At 36.6% G+C, this 20,729-nt stretch overlaps 1 protein-coding gene across 1 annotated transcript in view; it reads right to left on the reverse strand.

Moving 5' to 3' along the window:
* Dgkh (diacylglycerol kinase, eta) overlaps positions 1-20,729 on the reverse strand; it is a gene marked incomplete in the record, with an annotated part of 158,958 nt that overhangs the window by 58,079 nt on the left and 80,150 nt on the right. The window contains 6 exon segments of the mRNA XM_005409113.2: positions 59-218; positions 1,197-1,299; positions 4,919-5,044; positions 5,847-5,953; positions 11,040-11,172; positions 11,448-11,552. Coding sequence (XP_005409170.2) covers positions 59-218; positions 1,197-1,299; positions 4,919-5,044; positions 5,847-5,953; positions 11,040-11,172; positions 11,448-11,552 — 734 coding nt within the window.

The following is a 20,729-nucleotide window of genomic DNA, read 5'->3' on the forward strand; positions in this document are numbered from 1 at the left end:
ATTCGTGGTACCAAAAAAAAAAAAAAAGAAAGAAAGAAAAAAAAAAAGAACTTCTTACCCTAAATGAGGACCTCCATTCATTAAATCAAACACCTGAGCTGGATTCAGCAGCTGTTTAAAACGACGAAGGAACTTTACTCCCTGATTATCTCCACTCTTAGAGTTGACAAAAACCAAGAGAGGACTAACACAGAATGAAAATGTTGCTCTACAGAAACCTGTTAAAAAGAAAAAGTACAAGATCAGCACATACAGCTTCTCTCTCACACCCACAATTCAGAAAAAAGATAAATTCATAAATTACCTTATCTATTGTTGGAATATCCAATTACAATTTAGCCCTCTAAATGCAGATAGGCTTACCACTTATATACTAAGAATATAGCTTACTTTTTAAAAATACACTGTGAACTGAGTGTGGTGACACACACCTATAAACCTAGCACTCCAGGTGGCTAAGGCAGGAGGACTGCAAGTTTGAGGTCAGCCTGGGCAACTTAGTAACTTTGTCAGACCCTGTCCAAAACAATTTTTAAAAAAGGTTTGGGCGTATATCTCAGTGCAAAGACCCCTGACTCAATAAATAGTCACAGACACACACACACACACACGAACCTTATTTATTACTCTATAATGAAAAATCATATTAAAACTGGCAAAGTACACAGATACTCTGAGAATATTACTTGTTCTTAATTATAAGAAAAACTACAGCCTATGAATACACATTTGTCAAAGAACCCATATATTTATAATTAGTATTTTAAAGTACTAATTAATAATACTAACTGCTCAGCATTTACAAACAAATAAGCTGAAAGACTGGAAAAAGTGAATATATTTATAGGAATATAAATGACAAGAAACAAATTTTAGTAATAGCCATGGCATTCAATTATGGTGAGAAAAAATTTAATCTTTTTAGACTGCATTTCAAAACAGAATAATGGTCTTTATTTATTTAAAGGTAAAATCTAACGATCTTACACATGGTAATTTCACCAATGTGTGCATAGCTATTTTACAAATTCCATTTAAAATATTCTTTTAAACAATAAATGTACTGTTCAGCAATTTAAGTTATAGAAAAACTGATCAGAATAACCAATTACAGTTATATTTATTCTAGGGAAATAAATGTATGCATCAGCATTAAATATACCAGAAATGAATGTACTTACACGACCATTACATACCGTCAGAGTCAGTGCTGTTCAGTGCAATTGGAGGTATGATAGATACTTTACATTGGCCAAGTGGACATACAGGGTGGTATAAATCTTTGCAGGCAGTGTGTACCTAATAACAAACAAAGTTTCTGTAATGTAGTGGTTATCACGATCGCCTGACAAACAAATAAACCTTCAAGAATCATAAAGACAAGTCAACGTTTTGCTGTTATAAATTGAAGCTATAGAACTAACCATTTAGGATCAATGGCATCACAAAATGTTCAGTAATTCATAAATTACTTTAATGTCACAATATTTATACTTCCAAGGAACAGACTAAGCATATTACAGATGGGAATTTGATTTGGGTTGTGCAGCCTGTTTGTGTGATTGTCTCAAACAAGACAGATATATAGATAGATAGATACATACATACATATATACATGAATGCCTGATGAAGGCAAAGAGAGAAAAATAGAAGAGAGGATGCCCGAAGAAATAAAAGGGAAGAAAGAAGAGAGAAAGGCAGTGAGGAAGAAATAAAGAAGCACTGAAAGAGAGAGAAAGGAGGGACACTAACCATATGTCAATATCACGTTCGTAGAACAAACTGACTGCATCTACCTTACAAAAATTCTCATCAAAACTAACGAACAACTGAAACCCCTCATGTGTTCGTGCTCTGTCTGCAGCGGTCCTGTGCCTTTCACTCACATTTTTCATGGCAGTTTGTAGTATGAGTTACACGCACATCAATGCCTATTATCTCAGCGGAACTGCTGCTCCATATGGAAAAGGAGTGACACACATTAAGACTACAGCACATGTGCTCACTCTGTAGAAACAAAAAGCTCCAAGGTCACTCAAGATGCTGTGCAGTATAGAGCAGGGCTAGCTTACCAAGTAGAGCTGGACTACTCAGGTAACTATATTTACCTAGAAAGTCTTTTAACCAGCAAAAGCAGGTATTTCCTGAACCATTTATTTTATCTACCTTTATTTCATTAGTTTTTTAAGAAAACTGGCATACTAATTAAACTTCCATTTATTAAAACTTTTGGGAAGATATCCGAAATGTAATTGTGATTTTTATTTTACTGGTGACCTCATTTGTATCACTTTCCTATTATGATTTATAATAATTTAAACTAGTATGCATGGATAGTTTTGAAAGGAGTTAAAATGTGGAGAATCGTTGGACAAAAGAGATAATTACAATAATGTTAAGTGAGAAAAGCAGAAGATAATTTGCATCTTCACTATATTTAAAATTAGGAGTTGAATCATTTCAGTTGTGAACTATGGCCTTTGCAAGTGGGTTTTTTTGTTGTTGTTGGGCTTCGTTTTTGACTGTTTACAGCAATACATGGCCTATATCTTAGAAACTTTTTTTTTTTTCAGTGCTGGAAAACAAATCCAGGTGTGCTTTATCAAGCTGTTTACTTTGAGGCAGGGTCTCTCCTAAAGTGCTCAGGCTAACTTTGAACTTGTGATCCTCCTGCTTCAGCCTACAAAGTATAGGAGATCAAAGGTGCTTGCCATCATACCTGCCTAGAAACTCATATTTTCTATAATTTAAAATTTTTAAAATTTTTATTAGTACATGTTTGCAGTACATCATGATTATTATGTTCATTGTAGGGAATTGCTATGTGTACATAACACATTTCAATTCTTTTCTTTTCCTTTTCCCTTCACCTATTTTACCTTTCTGCCAGAAACAGATTCATTTACTTGTTTTATGTCTTTATCAAGTTAATTATGATAAACAGACATTAACAGCCAGATGAACAGGTCAAAAACTATAAAATATGTAAGACAATTATAATAAATCAAGGTACCATTTCAATCATTGGTCATGCTGGTTTACAGTAACTTTTTTTTTGTTTTGAGACAGGGTCTCACTATGCAGTTCAGGCTGGCCTTGAGCTCACTTTGTAGCCCAGACTGGCCTCAAACTCACAACGATCCTCTTGCCTCAGCCTCCTGAGTGCTGGGATTACAGGTGTGCGTCACCACACCCCGCTACAGTAACTTTTTCTCTTTTTTTCCTATCATCTGTCTTTCATTTGCATTTCATTTATTATATATTGGGTTTCTTACATAAGAGAAACCACACAATGTTTAAGCCTGTATGTCTGATTTACTTCACTTAATATTAACATTTACTTTATTAACATCTCAAGGTGCGTCCACTGTCCTACAAACAACTCAAGTCCACCTTCTCTCTGGCACAGCACAACAGTGTGGGAACAGCCAATGATACTGTGTGGCAGTGTAAGACCAAGAAGAGTGGTTATGGAGGGTGGTGACAGGAAACGGCATGTCTAACACAGGGTGCAGCGGGAATGGTGTCACAACTAAGTGGGGTCTGAGTTTGCCAAGAGAAAAGAGACAGAACACATTCCAGCATGTCTGCACACCATCTGTAATAACAGTGACATTCTGTTTGCAAAAATTTTTAAAGTTAGAGGTGAACAGAATGAATAAGTAAAAAACCTACTGTTAAGGTTAATAGTGTTTAGAAACTACTGGCTAAATATGTGCACGCCTACATATACAGGTAGAGATAACTGGTATGAAATCTTTCCAAAGCATTCATCTCACACATGCTATGTTTTATTTCAAAGAAATTAGAAATGAACAGCTGAAGCTCATGGAGTAAAGATATAAACTTCAGTAAATACATGTACTGCTGATAAAAACAGTAGGAAATGACATTAATGCTTATCCCTAAACAAAGGAATAGGATAATTTAAAATCTTCTTTATAGGCAGCATTCCTTTAAAGTAAGAATGGCGTTAAGAGGCCTTTAGGGGATAACGATACACTCAAGAGTCCAAAAAGCAGACACCTATTACAGTCTACATAGAAAGTGAAATAAAAGAAATAAAAATCAACACAACTACAGCAAATAAAAGAGACAGCTGATGAAGAATAACAAAATTATGAGCACAAACAGACTCATTTAATTTAAAAACTAAAAGGAATCACAGACAACTTACCAGGCCTCACAGAAAAGCTGTAAGACTTACTTTCCTCCGGGGCCTAAGCAGTCCATCTGACTGTTAGGAAATCAATATACCACATTCACATCTCTCGGGTCTGCTGATCTATACCAAAACTTACCAGAAAGATTGGTTTTCCCTTATTGGTAAACATGAGGCTGATTTCCAAACTTGGACCAGTGACTTTAAAAGACTAGTCAAGACTGAAGCTATTAATCGAGTCTGTCTCAACTTAAGCAGTGTCACTGCAGGACAGCACAGACCAGTGACAAAACAAGAAGAGCATGGACAGGAACAGCATCCTAGTCCTGAGGTCATTTAGCCCCATGCCACCATCTGCATGTCCTCTTTCTCTGACTGTCTTCATGTAATCCAGATGCTCTGCCCTCCAAAGCGGTTTACATGAAACCATTCCTTGCCGCTGACTCACATTATGTTGTATGTGCTTTTTACCTCCTTCTTGCATGGGCAAAGATGGTTTCAAATGTTTATTTGTATAATATAAACATACACGATTTAAATCATATCAGTGCATAGCTTACTAGATATAGGGGGCTGCACCAGATTATATTTTTAATGGCAACTAAAATCTGGTGATATACCAGAAACAGGCCTGCTGTGTACATTAGGTGGTAAAATAGGCCTGTAGATAGCAAACCACTGCACAGGGAAAGCAAAATGGAAAACGAAACCATGGGAAGGAGATATGGAGAAACATCACAATTCCAAACTCTCACCATTGTTTTACACCAAAGGCATTTCCAATCTTGAAGACGAAGAACACTGCCACACGTTTTGTCACAGACAGCACACTTGGCGCTCACAGGCAAGTTGCCCTCCAGCCACTGGTGAGGCATCGCAACCTGTGGGGCATGGAGAAAGGGCAGCCAAGGTAAAGACTGTGGAGGACACCATTCCTACCCTAGGAAGATATGAAATGGCTGCTTACTCTGTGAACTCAACAGTACATATCAGGCATGGTATTCACTCATCTATTCTCACATTTACTGAGCATCTACTATGCCTGACCCTGCTAGAATACAAAGGTGAGTAAGACAAAAGCGCCCCCCCCCCCCCCCCCCCGCTTTGGGATTCAGGCAGAGGTCTAGCTGAGAAGAAAAATATGATTACCAAGGGCTACCAGAGATGTGGAGGCCAGGTACAGCAAAAGCAACACTTCAAAGGTGGGAGTTATGGCTGAGAGGAGACCCAGAGTCTGAAGAGTAAACATCTCTGCTGGGCTTTAAAGATCACGGAGCTTAGCAGGTGAGAGCAGAACACCAGTCCCACCCGGCAGTCACTCCTAAACCCACTCATGATCAGTATTCCTCAAAATACAAGAGCTGAGGAAAGCTATGAAGCAATGATTTGAAAATAAAAACTCAGGGGGCTGGGGATTTAGCTCAGCGGCAAAAGCGCCTGCCTGGCAAGCGCAAGGTCGTGAGTTCGGTTCCTGGTACTGGAGAAAAACAAAAAAAAACAAACAAAAAAAATAAATAAAAACTCAGAATCAACGAATATCTTCTATTTAATCCCAATAATGAACACTGTTGCTTAACTATCATTATTTTCCATTCTCACTTATCTGTCTATCATTGTTTTCCAGAAGCACAGACAAGCATAGGGGAGGGAGAGGGGTGAAGTGTGAGACAGAAAGCAGCTTACTCCATCTTCATCCTCCATGATGTCCTTCCCGATGGAGGCCAGAGTCGTCCACTTGCAGTTATTTGTTGCCCGCACAGCGCATCTTTTGTGAGCCTTGAATTTGCACACTAAAAATAATAAAGTAAAATAAGCTACCACTTTAAAGTGAACAAGTTCTTTTCCACCAAGGGTTAAAGGAACTCAGAGCATAAAATTTTGAAAGACTGAAAAGGAGAAAAGAAAATAAATGTTTTAAAACGTTTAAATTAATCTCCAATGATGGTTAATGGTATTTTTAAAAGCTCATATGGCTTTGTGCTTATGAAGTACTTACAAAGTTAACAGATTGTTATTACTTAGAAGAACAGAAATGAAATAAATACAAAAGAATTAGTTCTTGAGGAGAAGGGAGAAACATGCACCTACACAAACACAAATAAAATACAGTAACCAGGATTCTGGAAAATCCTACTTCTTACTCGGAGTGCTGATTACCTGAATGTATTTAATTTGAGAAAATTCATCGAGCTGTACAGCTCTGATATCTGCACTATATTGTGTGTGTGTATCTATATCTATCTATCTATCTATCTATCTATCTATCTATCTATTTTTTTTGTACCAGGAATCAAACTTAGGACCTTGCACTTGCCAGGCAGGCACTTATGCCACTGGGCTATATCCCTGGCCGCTGTATGTATATTTGTATTATTAGGTTTGAAAACATCAGTAACATAAAGATAATTCTGGGGAGTTTTGAAGTGGAAGAAAACAACCAGGCATCATGGGAAATGGGTTGATGAGAGGCACAAAGCGCAGTCTTTCAGAAGTACTGCATCAAGGGGGACTGTATCATAAATGCAGGAGGAAAGAATGATGACGTAATGTCTCCACTGCAGCCTTCACTAATTCTTCCTAGCCATATTATCATAAAGGAGTTTATGAAAAGAGGAATAAGAGGAAAGAAGCAGGAAAGGAACAGCACATAAAAGGGAAAAATAAGGAAAGCATAGGTTAATGGAAAAGCTAATCATGCTTTTGAAAACCAGAAGTCAACTACTACTAAATACATGTATTCTTCTAATGATACAAATTCTCCAAGCATTAGTGGATGCTCAAGATACATCAGTTCCTGGCTGATTATTTATCTAAAAAAGATAAATAGATAAAAATAGAGATCACTTCAGTGGAATTTTTTCTCTTTAATTCCTTTTTTCTTTTTTTGGTGTTTTTGAGACAAGGTTTCACTATGCAGTTTAGGCTAGCCTTGAACTCACTTTGTAGCCCAGGCTAAACTCGAACTCGCAGCAATCCTTCTGGCTCATCCTCCCAAGTGCTGGGATTACAGGCATGTATCACCACACCCAGCCCATTTCAGTGGAATTTAATAAGGTAACTGTTCTAAATTTAAATGCAAGATGGTTTTTCTTCATATGATTTTTTAAAAATTCTAACAATCATTAATAAATTTTGAATGATGATTTACATACTATTCATTCTGAAGTATCCTAATTTGATATGTATGAAAAGGAAAGGTTCAGGTCAAATAACTAAGATATCTGTAAATCAAGTGTTCAAAATGCCTCAAGTTACCATGACAAGCCCACTTACAGTCTAGTCTGTCATTAAAAAATATAGTCCATACACATTTGAAATACTTCATTTAGTGCCTGTTATGTATACTTTGAAAAATTCTTCAGGACAATAATATTCTTTATAACTATGTGATTCAGTCATGAACTTCATGTAGAAAATGATTTTTAATTAAATTTTGTTGATGATAATAAGGGTGAAGACAAAACACTGTCAGAAGTAAGTTTAGCTTGGAAAACATTTCTTGCATATCTAGAGCTTAGGGTATTTCTCAAAAGTGGTGCCCTAAAACTTAGAAGGATACAGGTACCTTGTAAGTACAAATATGTATTTGACAGTACTAGTCAATATCTGATTTTTAATAGGGAAGAGAAGGACATAAAAGTGTAACAGGGTATAATTTCATGCTGCCTCCCCCACCTGGTGCTCAGGATTAAAGCCAGGGCCTCACATGTTAGGTACTAGGCAGCCAGCCCTTTCATGGCTTTATTAAAAACCTGACATTACAGATCAAACAGCTCATCAAAAATAAAATCACTTTTGTAATGAAGTGTTTCATGCAATGAGCCTTGTGAATTACAAAGTAGCTTATTATAACATATAATAATAATAACAACAATAATAATAATAATGGAGGGGGAAGGCAAGAGGGGGGAGAAGAAGCCAGGCTGTTTATTATGGTCACTAACAAATGGAAGTGATTAATGGGCACTTTAATTTTGTTGACTGGTAATTAAATTTCTCTTACAAGTTATTCTGAAATAACGTACTTTTACCTGACTTGTGAAGACAGTATTTAAACCCAGAGTGCTTAAAAACATAATGTATGACACAATTATGCTTTTGGTTGCAATATTTAGTCTTTACCACAGTGAGTTTTTGTGTTAAACTAAAGATAAAAATTCCTAAGTACCAGGTATCCATGTTAACATGTTTGGTGTTGCTGATTTAAAAGAAAATTGTCATTTGACTTTTTTGTGAAGTTACTATTTACCATGAAGGAGAATTATGCTCTGAAATTATAATTAACATTCACAATAAATTTAGGAATTATGAAAACCATCTTATGCCTATTTTTAGTCACATTTTATATTTGTAAGACTTCTAAAATTTTAGTCATAGCCGAGTGTGGTGGCACACACCTATAATCCTTGCACTTGGGAGGATCATTGTGAGTTCGAGACCAGCCTGGGCTACAAAGTGAGCTCAAAGCCAGCCTGAACTGCACGGTAAGACCCTGTCTCAAAAAGATAAAAAAAAAAAATTTTTTTTTAGTCATTACTCAACACAAATCTAGAAGACAAATCAGCCTAGCCTCACTCTATTGTGAAAAACAGGAACAGAAAGGGCCAATAAATTTAGTAATGGCTTCATTGGACTTCACTCCAACATAGAGTTACTGTCACTATTAAATAAATTTGTATTGCATTTCCATCTCCAATACAACTTGCTTTTATGGTGCTAAAATTGAACCCAGGACCTCCATGTTAGGCAAGCACTGTAATTCTGAACTACATCCCTAGACCTTTCACTCTAAGTTTTAAAGCCCATAATTCCAGCACTTGGGAGGCTGAGGTGGGAGGATCACTGCAAATTTGAGACCATCCTGGGTTACAAAGTGAGCTCAAGGCCAGCCTGAGCTGCATAGCAAGACCCTGTCTCAAAAAGACAAAAAAAAAAACCCTAAGTTTTAAAGCCTCTTGTATCCTGTGTTTTATTAGGCAAGTAGTTTATCAATATCTGAGGAAAAGCTTTACAGTTTAATTTTAATTATGATAAGAACATCCAGAGTAATCATATTCTCAGTAAAAAGGCAACTTTTTTACACTTATAAAAAATGTGGGATTTTTAAAAAAACTTATGCTATAGTTCTAAAAATACAAATGTGCAAGATATCACAGATTTAAAATTTTATTACCAGTAGCAGACTAATATATAATCTTCTAAACAAATTTTTAAATCCAATGACAGACTTTTTTAAAAAGTCAGCAAGAGTACATTACTTACAGACAGATATAACAAATTTATACAAAGACTTAAATTTCTTATTATTGCCAACTTAATTGTTTTTTACTTTTCTACTAAAATGTTTAGAAAAATATTCATTTTATTACTGACTCAATTATTATATAATTAAATGTATTTAATATGTCAATCTCAAATTAGAAGGATATGACAGAGCACTTCAGACTTGGGGTTTTTTTTTAGTATTTTTGGGGTGAGAGATTAGAAGAAAGTATCTAAGAGATCTTCAAAATAACATGACGTAATATTACAAACCTGGAAGGATTTTTCAGATTCACATGAACCTTTTGGGATTACTAAAGTCAGAAAGGCCAAATTTATCTTTGTTTCCAATCATTCCCTAATAAATGTTTAATGACTTTTCCAAATTTTCACTTTCATGAATTTTAATGCACCAAGTCTACATGTAACCTGAACTTACACAATGTGTTAGGTAAATTTCTTATAGAGCACAGTTACAAACTTCCATAATTCATTTGACTAGAAAAGTAATTTTATTGGATGTATTCTCTCATTTAATTTTTATAGGGATTCTAAGAGGTACAAAGGACTATTATCTTCCTTTGACAGACAAGGAAAGGAGACTGAAAGTGCGTTTAGCTCTCTCTCCTGGTAATCATTTGTAATGGTGGTGGTGGAAGAGAGTTTCCACACAGGTCTGTTTTTTTCTGTTCCTTACCCCAGGCTGCATTGTCAGAAATATGGCTATCACAGATTTCATCATTTAAAATCAAGGAAAAATGTGACTATCATTTATCATTAGTTATACTCAAAATCACTTAAGATATTTTTGTATTAGAGAAAAAAGCTAATGTTGGTATCCTGCATGGTTCTAAAAACAATATATATATTTCCATACCTCATCACTGAGGTACAAAATTAAACCTAAGGAAGTTTTAGGTAATTATTATAGTATTTATCTTTGATAGTTACTGGTCTTAAAATTAAAAATGACTCACAAATCCTATAGTGAAAACAACAGCATGTCTTATTTTTAGAAAAAAAAAAAAAAAAAAATTAACACAATGACATCAGGACACAGGGTATAGTTCAGTAGTTCAGAGCTTGCTTTGCATGCATGAGACCCTGGTTGGATCCCTCATAATGCAAAACTAAGTCATAAATTAGATGACATTCATTTAAATAAATCACAAAGAAATATTCCAGTAATGCAATAGAAATAACAATCAATAATCTTGCCACAGAATATAAACTGTCCTGACTAAAAGTTTTCTTCTCCAATATCAATCAGAGTAAAGAATTACTCTAATGTACGAAGTCCAAAAATTTTTTTAGATGGTAGTTCCTAATTCCTTAGGGAGTCATACTGTATTTTGATTTACACTTCCTTTAAGAGGATTCTATGTTATCTTTCCCAGAGCAACAGTGCTTCCCAAATTAGTCCTATGTATGCAAAACATAACACTGAGCTACAACAAGGCTTGAACACTGTGTTCAAGCTGAGATGCTCCCAGCCATGGGCAGCATTTTCCTGTGGGGACAGTGTCTGTTCTCCTTAAAACAGTACAAAACCAACAGCGGCATGTCTATGCTACTGTTCCTACAGGGACAGCACACAAACTGGGTGTACAGTACCTTCACAGGACAGGCCATGGGAAGTGACTCCAGAGAGGCTCTCTCGGCACACGTTGCAGAAGGTGGGGCGGGCATGGGAGCAGGCGTACCAGTTGTGCATCCCTGAGAAATGCTCCACATTAAACTGGGCCACCTAGAAAAGAGATGTAGGACAGATGGGCAAAGCAGGACAACAAGGTAAGACATGCCCAACTACTTGGAATGTAATACTGTAGTTAAATTTGCAAATCCATTACGTTTAACACCAAAGCACTTTAAGTAAAAAAAGAAAAAAAAAAGTCTGGCTTAAACAAGTTGCTGAATGGATCTATACTTACCTTTTTTGGGGGAGGGGACCAGTACTGCTTTAGCTCTTTGCTTAAGGTTTATGATCTAAGAACAAAAAACAACAGGGAGATGTTGTTTTACCTCGTAAGCTTCTCTGGTCTGTACAGACTTTAGTGAGCTGATCCAATCCTCCATCTCTTTTCTGTTCTCAGCACACAGCATTAGCCTCCTGAATGGAGTGATTATCTGAAAGGGATACTTCAATATAATGACTGCTAGCAATCAACATGAGGAATTAATGGAAAGCCCAGGATCTGAGAAGGCAGTTCCAGTTCTAACATGATCATTTTATTTCCTTTGTGAACAAAATAAGAATCTCAGTAACACAGGTGAATTTTGTTCTCTGCGTATGATGTAACGTGTTAGAGAAAGGAAAATTTTTGGAATTTTTTGTCTTTGATCCCAGTACTATTTCTGTTAATCAGGTTTTTGTGGGTCTTTTTTGCCATTTTGTAAAGGCTATGAGCCCAAATAAACAAAGTATTCATATTTCATGGAGCATATATTAAGAATTGATTTTAAATATACTTCACAGTACATATAATTAACTTAGAACTAATGCATAATTTCCAATATAAATATACTTTTTAAATAGAAAAAAAATCAAAGAAATACAATATTAAATGGTTTTTAAATTGATTTACTATGGTATGAAAACTGTTAATCGTCAAGTAATGTTGAGTTTACACATCATTTCTACTGTCTACTTAGATATGATTTATATGAAGGATTTCTTTCCTTATTATGTAGAAACCCACTGTATTATTTTTATTGGAGCAGGGAGGAAGAATTAGCATAAAAATCCTTCAGTTGTCTTTAAGGAAGAAAATAATTGTGACTTTCATCTTTTTTTTAATGCTTCTAACTAAAATAAGCAAGCTGATTGTATTAAGAAACTTAAAGCAAGTGGAATGAAACCTTCAAGCTGTTATAGCCCAAAAATTGCTTCAAAGATTCTGAACTGACTTCAAAGAAGCCCTTATTTGCAACTAAATACACTGGTTACAATGAAGTTATTAAAACCTAAACAGTTTTGCAAAAGAGGAACCATTTCGGTATTTTAGAACAAGAGCAAAATGTTGCAATCATAGCTGGCAACTGCTCCCAAAAAACATCACAGATTTATTTATATAGCAAATGTAACACTTTCCCAGGTTAAGTAATAAATCTAAGTGTTATACCATATTATAGAACAGATTTCACAAGCAATGGAAAGAAAATAACCATCTGTAAAAAATAAGGACCCCTTATTAAAAGAAGGAAACTAGTGAGCTTAAATCATTGCCATTGGTCTTAGAAAGTAAGTCTGCATTTCCAAGCGATACAGAAGTCTGCACAATCTTAGCCACTCACCGGTCATTGCTTCTCCTTATGTCACTCACTGGTTTAGGCCACACTGTCCTTGAGGAAGCCCAGAAGCTTTTACTACATCTGAGGAACACTTGCACTTACATACAGTCTGCCAAAGGCCACGTGGTACAAGGACTCCAACCGCTGCTTGTGGGCTTTGTGAACGCAGATGAAATCAAAGAGAACCTCACTTTGGCAAACCTCACTTTGCATTTTCTTTTGTTTTAAATGACCCTCTTTGGATAAAGCTTATTAGCAACTGGTCACTTCTCTTCCTGAATAAATAGTTAATGTGAAGAGCAATGCTTCCCTCATTACTTAGGAGCCAAATGGATACTTTATTGCTTCAAAATGTTCTTCTAGGACAGCTCATCAAATGTAGCAGAGAGGAACCATTAAATTGTAATACACTCCTAGCCCCAACAATTGGTACAGCATTCTAGAAATCTCCTGAATCACTGATGTCATCTGAATAAGTACTGCCTCTAGTGTTTGTTTATTTTTTGCTATCCTATATGATGGAACTATAAGGATTCCCTCCCTTTTATTATGGTTTTATCTTGAGAAAAACACTTTCACACAAACTAAGCTGACTGTTTCATTCTTTCGTTTTGTTCTTTGTTGAATTCTACATAAAGCATCATGACTGATGGTTTTAACTACCTTTAATGCCTTTACACTGAAAGTCTTTAACTGTCAGTGTGAATTCAGTAAAAAGGGGAGAACAAAATAGGTTCTAATTTTTCTTAAAAGTTTTTGGAACTATACAAGTGACTCAGTTCAAAAGAATTCCAGCATATATAACTCAGTCATATAATTAACTTATAATGAAATCACACATATACATTTACACTGTCTCATTTTTCATGAAAATGTTTTAAAATACACAGTAATAAGTAAAGATCATAACATATCTTTAATCAAAAGTAAAGCTTTGCTGAGGCAAAAAGAAATAATACAAATTATTTTGAGGTACAGGCTTTGCGATTTTTGTGTGTGTGTCTTTTTGAGACAGGGTCTCACTATGCAGTTCAGGCTGGCCTTGAGCTCACTTTGTAGCCCAGGCTGGCCTCAAACTCGCAACGATCCTCCTGTCTCAGCCTCCTGAGTGCAGGGATTACAGGCGTGTGCCACCACGCCTGGCCTCTTTCGTGATTAATTAAGATTTCGATTATAAAATTACATTATAAGAAGTCAGAGTGAAAAATTCTTCACAAATCATACAATGAGAAGGTGTCTGGCTTTGTGGTGACAATACCAAAATACCTCTGCAAGCGGCCGACAATTGTCTGGGCTGATTCACAATAAGCCTGCTCACCCAGCAAACCTGCACATCTACTGGACTGGCCCTTGTGTGAGGCCTGCCATGCTCTCCCTCCATGCTCTCAACCTCCTCCCTCCCACCTGTGCGGGAAAGCATCTGACAGCCACAGCTGCTGAGGAGTGTGAGTCCTGTGAGCTAATCGGCTGAGCCGCTGGAGCTCCTCGTTGCTGACTAATAGACTCTGGTTAGCCCCTAACTCAACTTCGTTACTCTACAGCAGTTTCTCACACTTTTATTAGGAAAGTCCTGGGGGAAGAGCAAATTCTGCAAATTAGTTGGTTCATCCATTCAGGCATTTACTGAGCATGCATTGAATCCCAGAGCCATGGAAAAACCACACAGGCTTTGCCTTAAGAGTCTCCCAAGGAGGTAAGTAAGAAGTACACAAAGGACAAACCTGTCTGGAATACTGCCACACAAGACCAGGGTGCAAAGGAGGAACGTCTAAATCACTTTTAGTCTGCAGCGCTTTGCATAATGGACAAACTCTCCACTAGTGGAAGTATTGCTCTACGTTGAGAGCTCATAGGGACTGGTCAAATGACAGCATCATGGATGTGTAAGAACCAAGAATTCCTGGATCTGGTGAAACATACACATACTCTAAAATAGATATAAGGCAATCTGGTACTAAATATAAAACTCTACAGAACAGTAATATTGTAGTTAAAACTTTATAAATGTGCACAGGGCAACAAGGAAAATAATACAGACATACCACTAAGGAATTACAGATCATTTTAACTGTAATTTTTTGATTTGCCTGCATTTTCTAAAGCATATATGTGGTACTTTTGTAATAAAGGCATTATTTGATTTTTTTTGCTGATAGAAGTTAGAATTTTAAATTTTGTCTTATTCCTAAGCAACAGAATCACCTGGAGGATTGACTGATTGAGCTGAGGTACTGGGGACTGAATCCAGGACTTCACACATGCCAGGCCCCCTAGCACCAAGCTACATCCCCAGCCTTCACCTGAAAGATTTTTAAAAATCTGAATGTCCAAGCTACATTCCATACTAACAGACTCAGAACAGACAAGGGGCCCAATCACCCTTTAACATCCAGCTGATTCCCCAAGCACGGCCAAATTTGAGATCCAGTGTCTAAAGATACTTTATTATTGCCTACAACAACGTTAGAACTCAGAAAAACAAGAAAGGAAAAAAAAAAAAGGAGCTTCTGAAGAGAAGTGAATTACAGGGCCCTGCTAGTCTGCAATTCACTAATCCAAAGGCAGAGTCATCAGTGCCTAACTCTACAGTCAGACTGACCTTGCCTGGATCCCATCAGCACCCGGTCCTGCCTGCCTCGCTGTGGACATGTTTGCCGGGCTCTCTAAGCCTCAGTTTCTCCTCTGTAAGTGGGGTAAAGAACGTGGCACAGTTTCAGCGCTGTCAAAGCTCAACAAATGTCAGCATCACATTTTTTATTAGCAGTGACAGAAAGTACATATATATTCACAGATTTTTTTCTGCCATGTGCCTATTTCTTGTTTAAGTGTGGTCCAAGATAAAAGTCAAATGAGCCTAAGTCAGAAGGCTCTTTCTGACAAAACAGTCACTGGCTAGCAGACCACCAACAGAGGAATAAAAATAATAATAATGACATACTGACCTCCTCCCTAGGAGATATTAGGAAAAGGTCAACCAATGAATTGAGAAAAAACTGACACTCCCTAGTTGCACTGCATCTATCTTTACCAAAGCAGGAACAGCAAATGTAAAAAAGGCTCGCCACAATCAAGAGCACCAGCGTCCCTTACAGCTCTGAAAGAACCCAGTGTGCCGTCTCTAACAGTGTGCACACCTGACCTGTTCAACACAGTTGGTTACTTATTTTAAATCAGATTCTGGTTCTGCAATGCATCAAATTCTTTAACCTTCTCTGATCTTTAAACGGCCAACAACTTTTTCTGTTAGAAAATTATTATTCCTAAACTAAAGTTCTTTATAACTGATCGCATCTGCCCCATTGCAGGCCTCACTGTACTTTTAGTGATTAATCCAAAACTGCCCTTATTGAAATAAAAACTTGTATGTGGTGATAGCCTTTACAGGAAAGCGGGACAAGCAGAAAATTCAATTGTGCTTCAGCAATTTTTATTGTACTTACTACAGCTTAGAGATATAATTTTACTTTTGTTACAGCCTAATCAGATATAATTATGTGTCTTTTAAACTCTAGCTTTGCTATCTCTGAAATTGCCAACTGCTCAGTCTTAATACACTTCTTCCATCTTCCCTTAGAAAATCTATATCCAACTCTTTAATTATGTATGTTGCTTTTTCATTCTTTTTTTATAGAGGGAAATAATTCACTTTGACAACGTAAACGTGCCAAACTGCGATGTAATTGTGCATCTTAAGTGATTATGTTGGAAGCAAAGAAACTCATGTACGCTGGGGAACTATTCCAGAGCTCAGGTCTGCAACTACCATTCCAGAGCTCAGGTCTGCAACTGCATGTGTGCACCTGCATCAAAACAGACCCAAGCAAGCTTCACAGCACACCTGCAGAATCACAATCAAGATAATGACAGATGTAATGTTAGACTTATTTTGGCAAAGTTACACAGGTGATTCTGATGCATTCCTGTTTCCAGGAGAAATGTCCAACCTTCTTATTAGTAAAGGCAGAATTTGATCTAACTAATGTCCAAAGAAAAAGTATCCTTTAACTGTTATGTCTTGCTTTCTCTTTTCAGTTCTCTACTGATCCCAAACTCCCAGTGTTCTCATCCATCTTCAATAGGGTTCCTTTCTGTGAGGCCAGTCTGAAATAGCCTTCTGTCTACTGCACCCCAAGTAATGTGGCAGAGCTCACAAAATTAATACCTTCAACAGTGTTGTTAAAAAAAAAAACCAACTTAAAATCTACCATATTTAGAGAGGTACAGGCACAAGCATCTAAAATCAACTTTCTTCACTGGCCACGTTGTACATTTATATTATGCAGTGGTCCCCAGAAGCCTTTAAGTATGTAAGGCAGCATCAACTCTTCCAGTTCATTTGATTTCTGGGGACAGTATTTCCTCATTTTATTATCTTGTTGCCTAAAGCCTCATCTATTTTCTAAGATGACCATTATTTACCTAAAAGTCGATTTTCCTAAGGTGTGCACAGACAATAAAGGTTTAGTGCATATTTTCTTCCAAGGTTACTGGAATTTTAATAGAAGAAATTACAGTATATTATATATATATAAAGGAAGTAAAGTACTATGTCATAACAAATGCATATCTGGCACCACGATAAAAACAAGGCCACAGGTATTTTCAAAAGATAGTGTAATTTAAATGGAGAGTAGCATTTTAGCTTAAGAAAAGACTTCCTCAACCAGTGTACTACCACTCGTGTTTATTTTATAGCTGTGAATACCGCACTAAGGGATGTGCACTAAATGCTCAAGAAGTAGTTCCTAAAAATCGTTGGACACAAACTTCACAACAATGTAAAACAACTTAGGAAGATGTAGTAGACTACTGATAAAACTGAGGTTGACTGGCAACTCATACAAATAAAAGGATTTCATTTTTAATCTTGCTGAAATTTGTAAAGAAATTCTGCTATGCCACATACCATGTAAACAGGAAACTAAATCACACTGCTTGGTACTTGAACTAAGGTCTTTCCTACGCTGTTTCACAATGACTAAAATTTATTTCGGATGTCAGCGTAGAACCATGCTTAGATCTGTACATCAACAAACCTACTCCTGAGTCAAAGGAGGTCTTTGAAAGTCATCCAATCCCTGATTTTGGCTGACCAGTCCTTTCAGTGATCAGTCTCTTTACTAAGTAACAATTCTGATCTTGTGGAGAGGGGCATTCCTATCATTAAGACTAAGAGTTTCGGGGGCTGGGGATTTAGCTCAGCGGCTCAGCGGCACAGCGCCTGCCTGGCAAGCTCAAGGTCATGAGTTCGATTCCTGGTCCTGGAAAAAAAACAAAAAAAAACAAAAACAAAAACAAACAACAACAACAAAAAAAAAGACTAAGAGTTTCAAACTTCAAAATATCTCCACAAGCACTCAAAATAGAGAAGTATTTGTTATGAATGTGAGGACAGCTACATCAATGCTACTATTTATCCAAAAAGAAAAGAAGTATCTTCCAGAGGTAGTATTTGTTTCAAAAATCAAACTACAAGTCAGGTAATTACCTACATACATTGACAGAAGACAATTGAGAATTCTGTACTACAGACACAAAACACTACTCACTTGTGACAAGGTTCTACAAAGAATTCCAAGTACTGAAAATAATTTCTGGTGGAAAATTTTTGTTATGTACGTAACAACACAATTATTTTGAGACATCAGTGGACTCACAGGGAGAGGGAAGACCTCTGGACAACAGGAGAACATTAAGAGCCACAAAGTGTGGTTTCTCCAAAGTAATACTTGACTCCTGATTTCAGGCAAAAAGGTAGTATAAATTGATCCTTCCAGTATCTCTGGAAATTAAGTACAAATTAATTTCATCACAATACATTGATGAGAAAAACGAACTGTCTACAATTTAATAGTACATCCCTTAGATAAATGAACCAAAACTTAGCTTTTACCAAGAAGAAAAAAATAACCATTTCTTTACTGTGTAATACTGAGCTGAGTAACTGTGCTTGCGGTGGCTGATCTTTCTTTTCACAGTTTCTGTGCTTAAGAAAGGTGGGAAAGAGGAAAGAGTTAAAATATTTTAAAAAACACATTTAGGGATGAATGTGAAGTATGAGGACAGAGGTGCAGTGATGTGAAAATTTTGCTTTCTTATAATACTACAGATAAAATAAGGAAAAGATGAAACGTGATGAAAACATGAAGCAGGTGGGACAACATCTGGACAATATGAGGAGCTGTGGGGAAGGAGGGTCTATTACATAGTTATTCTGAGATGGTATATTTGAAATGTCACAATTTTTTTAAAAAGGGAAAATTGCCCTAAACATTTGAAAACCCCCACCAAAGCTCTTCAAGGGACTAAGATGAGGGACCTGCATGTCCTAGTCTCCTCCTATGCACACAGATCCTGGTGAACTCTTGGCCCTGAACTCAGCCATCACACACACACCCACACCTGGGTACCTAATCTCCTTCCTCCCTAGTACCAAATAGAAGTTAGGTGAATAATTTTTTCCCTTTCTCAAATGACCTAAAGTGTCCACAGAAGTCAATGAATTAAGACTTCTCTGACCACTGGATGACGTGGTGGAACGCACTAAGCAAAAGAGAGCTATCAATTTTTATTTCCAAAGACTTTGAACCTCAAGGAGGCTGTTTAACATGACTTCTCCTTCACAAAAACTCTTTCTCAACTGAGGAGCTAAGGTTTCATTACCATGTGCCCTTCCATGTTAGTTTGACTTCTACAATGTTTTCATTGCCTTAATGTACAAAATATAAATTCTGATACATGTTTCCTCCAAAAAACAGACATAGATTTCATTTTCCTCACTCTAAATATTCTCCTTACATGGTATTACATGGTATTTCTACAGGATTGCAAATGCTAAAAAGCAAATTTTTCTTTCAATGTAAAAATTCAAACATACAATTAAATTAAAATTCTCTTGCAAAGAATTTAATAAAGATATGCAAGGTGGCAGAATCCAAACATTTTTCAAACCAACAACTGAAATCAACGTTGTATAACTTATGTCCGCAAAAGGAAGCAGTCTATTTAAAACTTTTCTGGAACTATAAAGACTTTATTTTTTATTATTATTATTTTAAAGATAAAGACTTTAAAGGTATGTTTCAGAGTCACAGTCCTAACTGCTAATTCCCAGAAGCCTCTGGTCCATCAGAGGGTCAAAAATAACAGGACACAGTGAAATAATGGTGGTGAAGACAGTCTCTCTGCAGGGTACGCTTCCTGCCCTGTCTTCCCCAGGAAAAGGACATGGCAAAGGCCTCTTTGAATCTACCAAGAAAGGCTGGAAATGTTACTCACTGGGGTATCCTATTATCATATGTAAGTTATCATATGTGTGTTATTATATATGTATCACTTCTATGTGATATCATTTATGTATAAATCACATGTGTAGTAAGCCACTGTTTCTGAAGACTAATAAAGTTTGAGTCAAAATCAGTGTTAAGGGGCTGGGGGTTTAGCTCAGCGGCACAGCACCTGCCTGGCAAGCACAAGGTTGTGAGTTTGTTTCCCGGTACTGGAAACCCTGCCCCCTCAAAAAAAAAAAAATCAGTGTTAAGTCTCTTAGACGTTACACAAATTATGTTTATTAATCTTTAATCAATTCCTATCAGTTTACTGCTGTTGCTATAACAAATTACCCTAATTTTAATGGCTTAAGACAATATAACTATGTATAGCACTTACTCCCTTCCCCGATAACCTTACCTAAAGGTTTTATTCTTTATCACAACATACTATTCTTAACCTTTACAGCATTTTCTCCGATTACATACTAATATCTAATGTGTTTCTACTGCTGTCTACTTTCTGTCTGTTTCATAACTGTATTTTAAAAGCCAAACACAACCATGGGAACGAAGTACGTTAATGTTGTAAGTGATGGGCAAAGATGGTGGGTTAGAGAAGGTATTACATTTTTGAAGAATATGCCAAAGGGGGCTGGGGATTTAGCTCAGCGGCAAAAGCGCCTGCCTGGCAAGCGCAAGGTCATGAGTTCGGTTCCTGGTACCGGAGAAAAACCAAAAAAAA

The sequence above is a fragment of the Chinchilla lanigera genome, unplaced genomic scaffold, assembly GCF_000276665.1.
Source record: "Chinchilla lanigera isolate Chin_1 unplaced genomic scaffold, ChiLan1.0 scaffold00117, whole genome shotgun sequence".
NCBI lineage: Eukaryota > Metazoa > Chordata > Mammalia > Rodentia > Chinchillidae > Chinchilla > Chinchilla lanigera.